Below are 12,109 nucleotides of genomic sequence, written 5' to 3'. Positions count from 1 at the left end.
GGTTGTGTGTGTGATGGGTTTGGTTTTTTTGTGTGGGTTTTTTTTTTTTTTTTTTTTTTTTGCTGAATTGTATGAGGTCTTTAGATATCTTGGATATTAGCCCCCTTATCGGATATGTGATTTGCAAATATTTTCTCCCATTTCATAGGTAGCTTTTTCATTTTTGTTGGTTGTTTCCTTTGCTGAACAGAAGCTTTTCCATTTGATTTAGGCCTCACTATTCATTTTTTGCTTTTGTTGTCTGCTTTTGGGGTCAAGTCCAGAATGTTTCTAATAGCTAAAGATGTGAAAACCCTCTATAATTCTCACTAGTGCCTTACTTATGTATCTTTAACAAAGGAACCTTTAAAATGTTAAGGAGGAGCCCTGGCTGGATAGCTCAGGTGGTTGGAGCATTGTGCCGTGCACCAAAAGGTTGTGGGTTCGATACCAGTTAGGGGCACATACGTAGGTTGTGAGTTTGATCCCTGGTTGGGGCACGTACATATGGGAGGCAACCTATCAGTGTTTCTCTCTCACAATGATGTTTCTCTCCCTCTTCCCCCGCTCCTTCCTTACTCTCTAAAATCAATAAACATATCCTCAAGTGAGGATTAAAAATAAAATGTTAAGGAGGACATATTACAAAGAATTTTATGTGACTTGGGTATTTAGGATAGATAGATTAAAAAAATAGTTTTTACTTTTAATTACTATTCATAAAAAGCTTAATTTTGTATATCAACAAATATGAATAAGATTGCATATCAGTAACTGTTCTATCTGCATTCTTTATTGGAGGCAGAATTGTATAGTGTTTATGTTAATAGAAACCCATACACAGCTACAGAAGCTGGGTGAAAATATGCATCATTCTATTGCTCCTGCTTCCTGGGTGCTCACTACATGCCAGGCGCATTCTCAGCACTTTACACACCAGCTCATTAATCCTCAGAGTGGTCCTGTGTGGTGACTACTGTTTCCCTTGCTTTATAGCTGAGGCACAGAGGGATTATAAATATGCCTTTACGTTTCCCCCTGACCTTGAAGCTCCTGCATCTTACTCTAACTATGAAAACTTGCCCAACAAGGGTCACAGAGCTAGCATTGCTGGAGGCTGAATTCAAACTCAGGTCTGGAGGCCATTGGCACCATTCTTAACCACTTAAGAAGACTGTCAGCTGTAGACAGTTTGGTGCAACCCTTTCACTAAAGCTCTCTCAGTATCTGCAAAGGACAATACAGAGATAATTTTGTTATACTGTGTTCTTATGTTAGTATTTGTTATGATAGGATTTTGTTGTTTTTTTAATATTACACATTAAGAGTTATAACTTTACCTGTACAATTATAGATACATATCTACACAAACCCATTTTCTAATGTAGTCTTAGAGGATGATTCCATTGTCATAAACTATATATATGCATATAAACTATATATTACATATGTAATATATAATTATATATCATAGAGGAAGAGAAAGATTATAAACCAAGAGGAAGGGGAAGACTTGGTGGAGATAGAATGAATAGAACAAATTTCAAATAGTTTCTCTTTTCATAATTACAGTATAGTATTATAATGCCCATTGAAAAATTAGGAAGTACAGAGAACAGACTGACAACTATTAGAGGGGAGTAGTTTTGAGGGCTAGACGCAAAAGCTGAAGGGATTAAGAAAAGAAAAAAAAACCCTCATAGACAGAGGCAACAGTATGGTGATTACCAGAGGATTAAGGGGGTTGGGGGGAGGTAGAAGAGAAGGTATAGGGGGGATAAATGGTGACGGAAGGAGACTTGACTTTGGGTGGTAAACACACAATACAAATGATGTATTATAGACCTGTATACTTGAAACCTATTTTATTAACCAATATCACCCCAATAAACTTCTCAAAATTTGAAACAGAAAAGAAAAATTAGGAAGTTAATGGGACAGGTTTAAGAAACATTTAATAGCTAACCTCATTTCCACTTCAGAAAAGTCTTTTTTTTTCTTGATTTACTATTATGATGAGTCACATGCGAAAGCTTAGTATTCAGTTTTTACATGGTATTTATTCTCAATGAGTCCTCTCAAGTAATCAAAATATAATTAAAAGGGAGCAAAAGGCATCTATAAAACAGAAGTATCCATCTTTAGGAAATGACTGGCATATAGTAATATATAATACTTAGATTTAAAAAAACATACATATACTTGATAACTTTATTTAGATTCTTAAACATTTTCTTTTATTTATTTTATTTTTAATTAAATTTATTGGGGATGACATTGGTTAATAGGTTCATATCGGTTTCAAGTGTACATTTCTTTGGTATATCATTTGTATATTGCTTTGTGTGCCCACCTCCCAAAGTTAAATCATCTTCCATGACCATATAGTTGGTCCCCTTTACCCTTTCTGCCCCACTCCACTCCTTTCCCTCTGGTAACCGTATTTTCTTTCAACATGAATATTCTATTGAAATGATTTTTTTTAACAAAGCCAGGTTTCATGTTTTGTTTTTACCTCTCTAAGAGATCAGATGCTATTAGGTTTTACTGTGGGAAATTATATCAGTTGTGTGGGGGGTTTTTTTGAAGACTTTATTGATGTTAATTTTGTATAAAAATTCAGCTGTAATAGTTTGGACTTCCGTAATAGTCAGTGCAGCTTTTGGACATTTCCAATTACAGAGATATATATAATTTGCAGGTTTACCGGAAGGTCGACAAAACCTGATCAGTGACCATTTGAAATCAAGTTACTTACAAATGCAGGCCACATTTTATTCCCCTCCTTGTTTCCATAGTACATTGCACAAAATATATACCCAATAAATGTTACTAAGTGAATGGATGAGTGAAGGAATGAATGAATTAACAAAGGAGATGTGTTAGCTTCTGGCACAGGAATCTCTAAACTAAGCATTAATTGGAAGAACTAATTTTATTTCTACAAAAATAAGAATAAGGAAATGTTAAACCGTGCTTCATTTTATAATTGGTGGTATAAAATATTTAAACTGCTAATGAGAACTTTGCAATGCACTGTAAGGTAATGTAATTTTCATAAGACTGAGATGATGCCAGAAATACCAAAAACTTCATTCATTTTTAAAAATGTAATTCAAAATTTGCCAGAAATCTGTGTCAGGTCTATTTTTACCTGGATTATTAGTCCCTTTTGCCTTAATGGAAACAGAGCCTTAGAAATAATTTTCCCATCGGATATTTATGAGCAGGATACTAAATAAATTACTGTCTCTTCTTCTCTCAGGTATAACTGTAAGTAGTTCAGAGTCCATTTGATGGAGAAATACACAGTATTATGAGGGCACCAAAGAAACACATTTAATAAAAACATTTGTTATTCTACCTAATGGTGTAAACATTTCACCTGGTATTTTAAAGCACAGATCCAATATCAATGTTAACTGATCATATGGAGATCTTGTCAATGCAGTGGGTTGTTACAACAATATATAAGTTACTGCTGATCCTTAGTGTTGTGCGCGGAGCAAAGCACATCTGTAAAAACCGGTGCGTCCTGGTATCAGTGGCAGGATTTGGCCTGTCTTTAATCTCCTTTGACTTGTTCATCTTCCTTTAAGGCCGTCCATAAAGATGCGCCGAGCATCCCTTTCAGCCTTTGGTGGATTTGCACCAGTGGTCATAAACCTGCTCTCCGGACAAAGACCCCCTTTCCTTTGAAGTAATTGCTCAAGCTTTTCAAGGCAGTCCAAAAGTCTATCCTCTTTCTCTTTTTATTTTTCTTTGAGATGAGTTTGACATGTAGCCCCTTAAACTAGCATCAAGATAAATTTTTCTCTTGGCTTTATTGAAAGCCGTGACGATTTTTCAAGCACTAAGACTTTAAAAGGTTCTTAAGGGGATCTGCTCCGCTTTGTGATCTAGCTTTCTGTGGATCCTGCTATCTCAGCCAGCAACAGTGGGACTTTTGGTATCCATTAACTACTGCAAACTTTTATCAAAGAATTCGCCTGATATTTTCCAGAAGACTTTTCCCCTCTTGTTCTTTATTTGGTTTGGAGACGTCAGTGAGAGATGGTGATAGCTTTGGGGGTCTTTGAAAAAGTAATATGTGGCCAGTATTGTCTTCCTGGAGCTGATTTCCCCCTCGGTAGTAAGTCTGTGGGCTGACAAGTAGTCGGGAGGGGCAGTCTAGGTGGGTGCTGCAGTGAGCATGAGTTATATGGTTTCTAGATTTTGTTTCTGGGCTTTGCAAGCAGAAATATACACAGATATGTAGGGTTTTGCCTTTCTTTTCTGTGGGAGGTGATTGCTTGGGCCGTGTAACTACAGAGGAATCAATTCTGAGCCACATATACCAGTAGGTCTGTGTTCTGCCTCTGAGTATGCCCTCTACCCTTAGTAGCTTCAGTATAAGAAGTTCCCGAAATACCTGGCAAACTTAAACAGTTTGAACCTGTTGGGTTTAAATCCCATATTATAGAATTCTATTCACTATAGTGAAATATTAATATTTAGAACATTTGGCTTCTTTGCATTTATAAAAATCCACAAGTATTTATTTTGAACAGAGTTTTTGATGAGAAAATAAAAAGAACACTCAATTTACACAGCAGATAATAAGGGAATACAAAGTCCGTTTTTAAGCAAGACTGAAAACAGCTTTTCTTAGGGAAAATGCTGTTTCTTCTTATGTTGTCATATGTGGATTTTTAAAGGCCATTAATGTGTGTTTCCTAAAGGGAGGGAAGTTAAGTAGCACAATCTTTTTACTGGAAATTCAGTGAGTGTTTGTGAAACCAGTTACCTGAGAAGAACCCAATGATTATAAGTCTGCCCTTATGCTTTTAATTTGTTGTTTTTCTTTTCCTTCCCTTTTTTTCCCCCCTGTATTTCCTGAACTGTCTGACCTGCTTCCTGGGTTAGAGAACATTTTGCCAAACTTTGAAGCCAACATCGTAGCATTGAACAGTTCTTTATTTAGAGATTGGGCCTAGGAAAAGAAAAAAACTTTATTCTGTTTTGAAATTTCATCGTATGTGTGTAGAGGCAAACATGATTGGTATAGCGTGGATTATTGGAAACTAGTATTTTGCAAGTAGAGCATATTTATTAAAATTTTAATTATGAGTTTACAGAAAATAATGCTTATACCTTAACTCACTTTATGGGGTTAATTGGTAGGCTTTATAGTCATAGAAAATTCTCAATATTCGAACTGTTTTGCATGAAAGAAATAGTTGTCAGCAATATTCTCACTTCCTCCCCATGTTCCTGAGGAAGTATTCTTAGCTCTAGGAAAAGAAAAGTTAGCCTTGACATGCTTAGGTGATAGTGTTCTCTGGGTCTGCCATTACCCATCTGCCCTGTGTTTACTTTGGTTGACACTTAGGTTGTTTTCAGTTGCCATGCGTTTTCCTTCAAACCTTCATTTACCACTAAGGAATTCCAAGACAATTCAAATTAAAACACAAATCTCAGCCCCCCCCCCCCCCCTTAAAATGATTGACTTATGAAAACAGAAGAGTAATCACTGAAAATGTATGCCTTAGATCTTAATGATTTTAATTCTTGATTTTAAATAAGTTGCTGATATAATTAGACATTAGTTTCAAAAATAACATTGTAGGTATTTTTGTGGAATGTAGAGCATCTTGGAAAGGGAGGAAGCATGAATGAGGGTGAAAGTATTGGTAACTTTAAAAATACATAACACCTATTTCTCATTTCTGTAGCAAGACTTATCTCTAACAGAAAATTAAGCAATTCAGATTGGCTTAAATTATGTGTTTCTTTTCTTAAAAATTTCCCCAAATTTGTCTACTTTTTTCAGGGGAAAAAAAAAGTTGTCTTTGTGACAGATTCTTTCTTGTTCAGAAAAATGTCAAGTAAACTTTGTAATTAAGGTAGGGTTCCCTCCCCAGAGGAGTTTTGAAACTTGGAATCAAATCAACCTTCTTATTCTCCTTTGCTTTTTCATAGGTTTTTTGAGGTCTCCCTTTATCATTAAGCAGGTCAGCCAGCTCCAGGTCAGGCCACACGCAGCAGGCCAGTGTGGTGCAGTTTGCTATGCTGCAGTCTCACTCACAGGGACCCATAGTCACCAAAAGCCACGAAGGACACTGTGGACACAGCTGTCATTGTGTCCTCCAGTGACATGCTGTAGTGATTATGTGTAATGACAAGATGTGAAGAAACTGCAGGCTCCGGGGGAAGTGTCTTCATAGTAGACACTCTTCATCTGCTTCTTGTCATGGATACCCATGCATTCAGTGAAACCTATCTCCCCTCTCCCCCATCCTTCCAGAAAAAACATAGGCATGTACATACATTTTGCATGAAATTTCAGAGAACCCATGGACCCATTGTAAAAACCACTGCTTTGGAGTTAAATGTGTTTGCCTTTTCAAGGACATTAGGATCCCGCTGGATTTTCCCTGACCCACCAGGTCTCTCCTCAGTGTGACTGTACCAAGGACAGCCACATGTCTGGGTTAGGATGACAAGTTACTCTTCTCTGCAGAGTTCCACAGCTGGTGGCAGTGACCTACTTTCTAAGCGCATTTGTCCCATTTCGATTATACAGTATTATTTATCAATAATACTGTGAAACCAGCCAGGTCAAGGAAATCTAAGAATGCTGACACCCTGCTCCCGAGAGTCCCACTTGTAAAGGCTTTTGTGTCTTGGTTCTTAGTGACTATAGAAATAAAGGGCTCGTTTAGTCTTAAAATAGTATCTTTGGGCTATGGAATTCAGTTTATCCTTGTGGCTCAGCATGAATCAAGCCACAAACGAAGCCCATCTTTGTTTTCCTTTTCTGTGCTGGGGCCAGTCATGGTGTGGGTACCTTATCAGCCAGTTTTCTCTTTCGCTTGTGACCGAGGTACAGGATGGCTCCTCCTACCTGTGAGGATGCTCTGCAGCAGCTCCCGTTACTTGGGTACCCCTCCTCTGTCCTCTTCACCGCCTCCCTGATTTTCAAGCACTACCAGTAGAATTACATGTAGGAGCTTTTTTTGTCTTTTTTGACTGAATCATAGAGAAATATACTCCAAGATTTATATATGAGGAACATACATATGCTTAGTAAAGATGGTAGATATTTAAGAGGGGCTGCCTTGAGACACCAGGAATCCTACTCAGAACTGTCTTCCTTGTGGCGGGGTCTCGGTGGCCCACAGAGGAGGAGGAGGAGGAGGAGGAAGGAGAAAAGGCAGCTGCTTCTCTTTGAAATGTGAATCAAGCCTAAATCCCTACTTTTATAGTCATCCATCCATAAATCATCTGATCAGGGGGCTTATATTTAGATTGGGAGAATACCTGAGGCATTTTATAATGCAGATTTCTGACTTACTTTACCCTGAGGTTTCAACCATTGCTGCCTGATAATCACATAAGGATTACACATTTAACGTGTGGTCCTCACAATATAACATATAGTTTGGATCTGGTTCTAAAATAGGGTTTTTGGACAAATTCCAAAACTATAAAGATTTAGCCATTATGGGAATTAGGAATAAGTTGCTGATCATTTCATCTGAGGAGAGAGAGATAATCCCCTGCATGAACTTGAATTGATTTGCCCTTTTTATCTCTCTTTTCCTGAAGGTGGGACCACCACCCCACGGGCCATTTTGACTGGCCATGACTACCCTATCACCTGTGCTGCCATCTGCGCTGAGCTCGGCCTGGTCCTGAGTGGCTCTACAGGTAAGTTGGTGGCACTGTCATAAAACGTGTGCTGTTTGCTTTCATTCGGGGGTAGGAATGAGGACTATTTAGGATTAGCATCTAGCTCCAGCCACATTTCAGTGTTTTTGTATCTGAGCATCAAATCTAAAATAATGCAATAGAGGACGCCTAGACCGTCTCCAGGTTATAGGCTGGTGGGGTGGTAGGGATGAGGACTATTTAGCATCTAGCTCCAGCCACATTGCAGGTGCGCAATGTTCACTAGTAGCTACCATATTGGACAGCACACATGGTTCTGTTTCACGGCAGGAAGTTCTGTTTCACAGCCTTGCTCTAAGCAGTGGGGCTGGAACAAGGGACATCTTTGTATGTTTGTTTACTCTTCGGAACTCTGGCTGGGCTGCCTCCATCTCACACCTGAATGGAAGCGCCTGACCCATCTGTTTTAACTTCCAAATCCCAGGTCTAGTCAGGAACCAGGATGGCACCAGGAATGGAGTGGAAAGGTACTTAGCTGGTCTGCCTGGAGGTTTGTCCTAGCAACATCAGCATATATTTAGACCAAAGATACCAAGCAGGCATTCCAAGAGCACACGCTCGGAACACACAAAAACGCTCATCTCATGGGGAAGCTTGGAGTATTTGAGTCACTTTATCTATGTTTTGAACTATAATACTTAGTCTAAGTAACAAGACTTATTAAATAGTCAATGGATTGTGTTTTTAAATGTTTTTAGCTGGTCCAAACATTGAAACACTAATGATGATAGCAAAAATTCTATACCGACTGGAATTTTTACCTTCTAATGCCCAACAGTGTCACATATCCTTAGCTAGCATGAGGTTTTGGACTAGATGTGATTCCCATTAGCTATGTAAATAAACCTGTCATACTGCAGGCTGTCCTAGCTTTGCACTGAGGTGTGGGACCATGCATGTGACTGTACAAGCCAAAACCAGCAAAGTGAGTTTAATAATCAACAGGGATTTTATGATTGGTCTATGACATTTTTAAGAATGTTCTCAAAACATTAAAAATTCTTTATACACACATCTGCATACAAACACGTACTTATATATGGACATGAAAAAGTAGGAAAAACACACATTTACTTATTAGCATACTGTCATTTAAAACAGAGAATTCATGTGTTTTCTTTGTGAGGACCTTCTCAAGAGCAGTGCTTGCCGCTTTCTCTTCATAGAATAGGACGCGGAGTGAGACCTGCCAACCTGACCAGTTCTCACACTCTGTGCCTTCAGGGCTCCTTTAACAGGAAGGTCTTTGCTGGCCTAATGATTTCATAGAGTAACTTGCACGTATGTGACTCAGCTCTCTCCTCTCCCAAGGGCAAGGTGAGACTGCCGGCATGCACAGGGAATTCTGCACAGTGGCACTGAGAAGATGTGTCATTCTGAAGGCTTTCTGTAATGGCACTGCAGTTCTGGGATGCCCTTTGACCTGTGCTCACGATTCATTCGCAGTGGGCTGTTCCCACCTTAAAATGAATCTTGCGTTTTGTTTCCCCCTTTCTCAGAAGGACCGTGTCTCATACATTCCATGAATGGAGACTTGTTAAGGACTTTGGAGGGTCCTGAAAACTGCCTGAAACCAAAACTCATCCAGGCTTCGAGAGAGGGCCACTGCGTCATATTTTACGAGAATGGGTTCTTCTGTATATTCAGCGTGAACGGAAAGCTGCAGGCCACCATGGAAACAGAGGACAACATCCGGGTGAGTGCCACTCAGACTCTTCAGGATTTGAGATACTTACCTCAGGATGGCACGTGGGGAGGGGAGAGAGTTCCTTAAAGAAACCCCTGTTGAGTTGCTGAGATTCTCTTTTCCATGCACCCCGCAACCCCACAATGAGGCAGCACTCGGAAGAGGCCATGTACCCCGCCAACCACGGCATGTCCCAGCCGTGCTGACCGTATTGCTCGGTGTGGGAGCCCTCAGCTGGAAAGGCTGGCTTAGATCTCTTGGGGCCATTCTGGGTGGCTTGCCAGGGCACGGGCTCAGTGTTTTTGTATCTGAGCATCAAATCTAAAAGAATGGAATAGAGGACACCTAGACCTGTCTCCTCGTTATAGGCTGGTGCGGGTGAGGACTATTTAGGATTAGCATCTAGCTCCAGACTTGACTTCTCGTGGATGATAAGACCCAGTCTTGCCAAGGTGACAGAGTTGGATTTCACATTGTGATTTGAATTAGGCAAACATTTTCCCATTTTGCTGTGAAGAAACGGTAATGCTAGTGGGCCTTCCAGGGTTTCACTTCTTCAAGACAGGGCTCCCTCCCTCAAGACTAGGTGGAGAAGGCGTTTGCAGGTCCTGGTCTCACCTCGGCCTCCCGGTGAGGCTCAGGGTGAGTGTGATGGGAAGCCTGTGCCCGCTGAGTGTGGTTTTAGCTGAGCCTGGACATTTATCCACTGTTGCTCCTGACCAGGGCAGGTTAGATGACACAAATGCTCCCCTTCTGATCACCCCTTCTCGAAAGTAAAACCCTAACTATAGATTCCATGATGAACTCAAGGGCACTTGCTGCTCCTTTATTCTGGGATGGGTTTCTTAATTCAGTAAGTAGCGTGGGTCTCTCTCCACGTGTCCACGCTGCATCCGCCTCTGCCACAAAGGCAGGCGGGGACTCTCACTCTGCTTTCATTTCCCCTCCTCCCCATAGCACTTCATTTAAACCAAGTACCCATCAGAGGGCTGCCTTTCCTCTTTGGAATAATAATGCTGATCATCTGTCACTCTGAGTTGCGATTATAGTGTCAGCTACACTAATAAATCTGTAAAATCATTTGAAATCCCCGGCTGGCTAACAGCTTCTGGGGCTCCTCAGGACCGAAGGCTCTGGAAGTGCCTGGAGGCGGTGGTGGGGCTTACTGCAGACTGTTTGTTTACACTAGTTTTCCTCTCTATCCTATAGCCATTGCTTTTTCTCCTCTAATATTTCCCACTGGGTTTCAAGCTTAAACAATCCATTGCTTTTCCACCAGCACTTTCGTACTTTATCACACTAATTGTAAGTGGTGGCACTCTGTGATTAGTAAGCTTGCCTGGCAGGGAGAAGGAGAGTGGATAAAAGAGGAAAGATGAAGAGAAACAAAAGGAGAGTGTAGTGGAGAGAGATGAGAAGAGAAAGGAAAGGAGAGCATAGAGGAGAAAAAGCTGAGAGAGGAAGAGTGAGGTGAGGCAGAAAGAGGAGAGAGTATAGAGAACGGGGAGAGGACCCAGACAGCAGGCACAGTGCTGGAGACCCTCTTACTTACAGGCCTGATTGGGGTGCTCACCCCCAGCGCAGCACTCGGGATTTCAGAGGGTGAGGTGAATGAACATCTCTGAGCCCACTGAACCCGAGTCTCAACCCCTCCTGGTGCTGAGGCATGTTAACTTTGAGGTCTCCCTGGGCGTTGGTCTGGATGGAAGGTAGGGCGCCGCTCAGGAGAAATGGACAAGTCCTTCCCGGGAAAGGCATCTTCTCCCTTACTCAAATGATCTGGATGCTGATGAATGGATGGTCCTAGAAATCCAAGTTTAAAGTAATTCCAAACAAAACTAGGATTAGAGATTCTCTGCTAAAACAGAGTTAAAGATTAATGGTTTTAATTTATGTTTTTATATAGCGCTTACCCAGTAAAAAGCCTCAAGCATAAAACTCAAGTGAACCACAACCAGAAGGTTAATGGATTTTCATCAGCTGGATTCTATAAGTGTAGCAAATGATTACCTGTCCCAGGCTCCTTTGCAGGTCCTGACCCTCGGAGACGGCCACTCGTGAAATGAGGGGAGGCAGAGGATATTGACTTTTACTTACTTTGAGAAATCTTACTGTTCACATTTGGTTTAGATTTGGAGAATACTTCTTATATGTAACTACCTTCCACACTTGGGTTTTTATATCTTAGATTTTTGTGTTCATGAGAGTAAGCCATATTTAAGAGACCACTAAAAGTTGGCATTTAAGTGAATTGAATGGCTATGAGACAATCCTTACGATGGTTTTTAAAAAATTGGCAAAGAGTAGATTAAAGACTTAAGGCAACTATACGGAAACTCTGAGCATAAATACATTTATCAGAAGTTAGATGTATCCTTTCGGGCTTGCTAGCACAGTATTCCCAGGCCCATGGTGTCCGGGCGGATGGATCACAGATGGTTGCAGTAACTTGTAGAACTGTGTCCCCTCCCTAAGAAAGGCGATGGATCTTACTAAGCTAGGAAACGAAGGTTCGGAGGGCAGCGGAGATAGGATTAGCTCCAGGGGTAGGAAGGACAAACAGTAAATATGGTGGGCTTTGCAGGCTCTGTATTCTGTTGTGAGAGGAGCCATAAACGAGCGGGTGTGGCTAAGTTCCAACAGCCCTTGTTTATGGGCACTGAAATGTGGAATGCATATCATTTTCCACCTGTCATGAAATATTCTTTTATTTTTCTCAACCATTAGAAA

The 12,109-nt window shown here is 40.7% G+C and overlaps 1 protein-coding gene across 4 annotated transcripts in view; it reads left to right on the top strand.

The window, feature by feature from the left end:
* The window catches only part of LRBA (LPS responsive beige-like anchor protein), a 554,804-nt gene that overhangs the window by 539,473 nt on the left and 3,222 nt on the right, over window positions 1-12,109 (top strand). For all 4 annotated transcript variants that reach the window (XM_070415300.1, XM_070415301.1, XM_070415299.1 and 1 more), the window contains 2 exons: window positions 7,570-7,671; window positions 9,192-9,388. In XM_070415300.1, coding sequence (XP_070271401.1) covers window positions 7,570-7,671; window positions 9,192-9,388 — 299 coding nt within the window. The remainder of the gene's footprint in view (window positions 1-7,569; window positions 7,672-9,191; window positions 9,389-12,109) is intronic.

This window comes from Myotis yumanensis, unplaced genomic scaffold (genome assembly GCF_028538775.1).
Source record: "Myotis yumanensis isolate MYYU_CA2020_CCGP unplaced genomic scaffold, mMyoYum1.0.hap1 SCAF_5, whole genome shotgun sequence".
NCBI classification, from domain to species: domain Eukaryota; kingdom Metazoa; phylum Chordata; class Mammalia; order Chiroptera; family Vespertilionidae; genus Myotis; species Myotis yumanensis.
The sequence above is the reverse complement of the archived record's forward strand: the minus strand, read 5'-3'. Positions and strand labels throughout refer to the sequence as shown.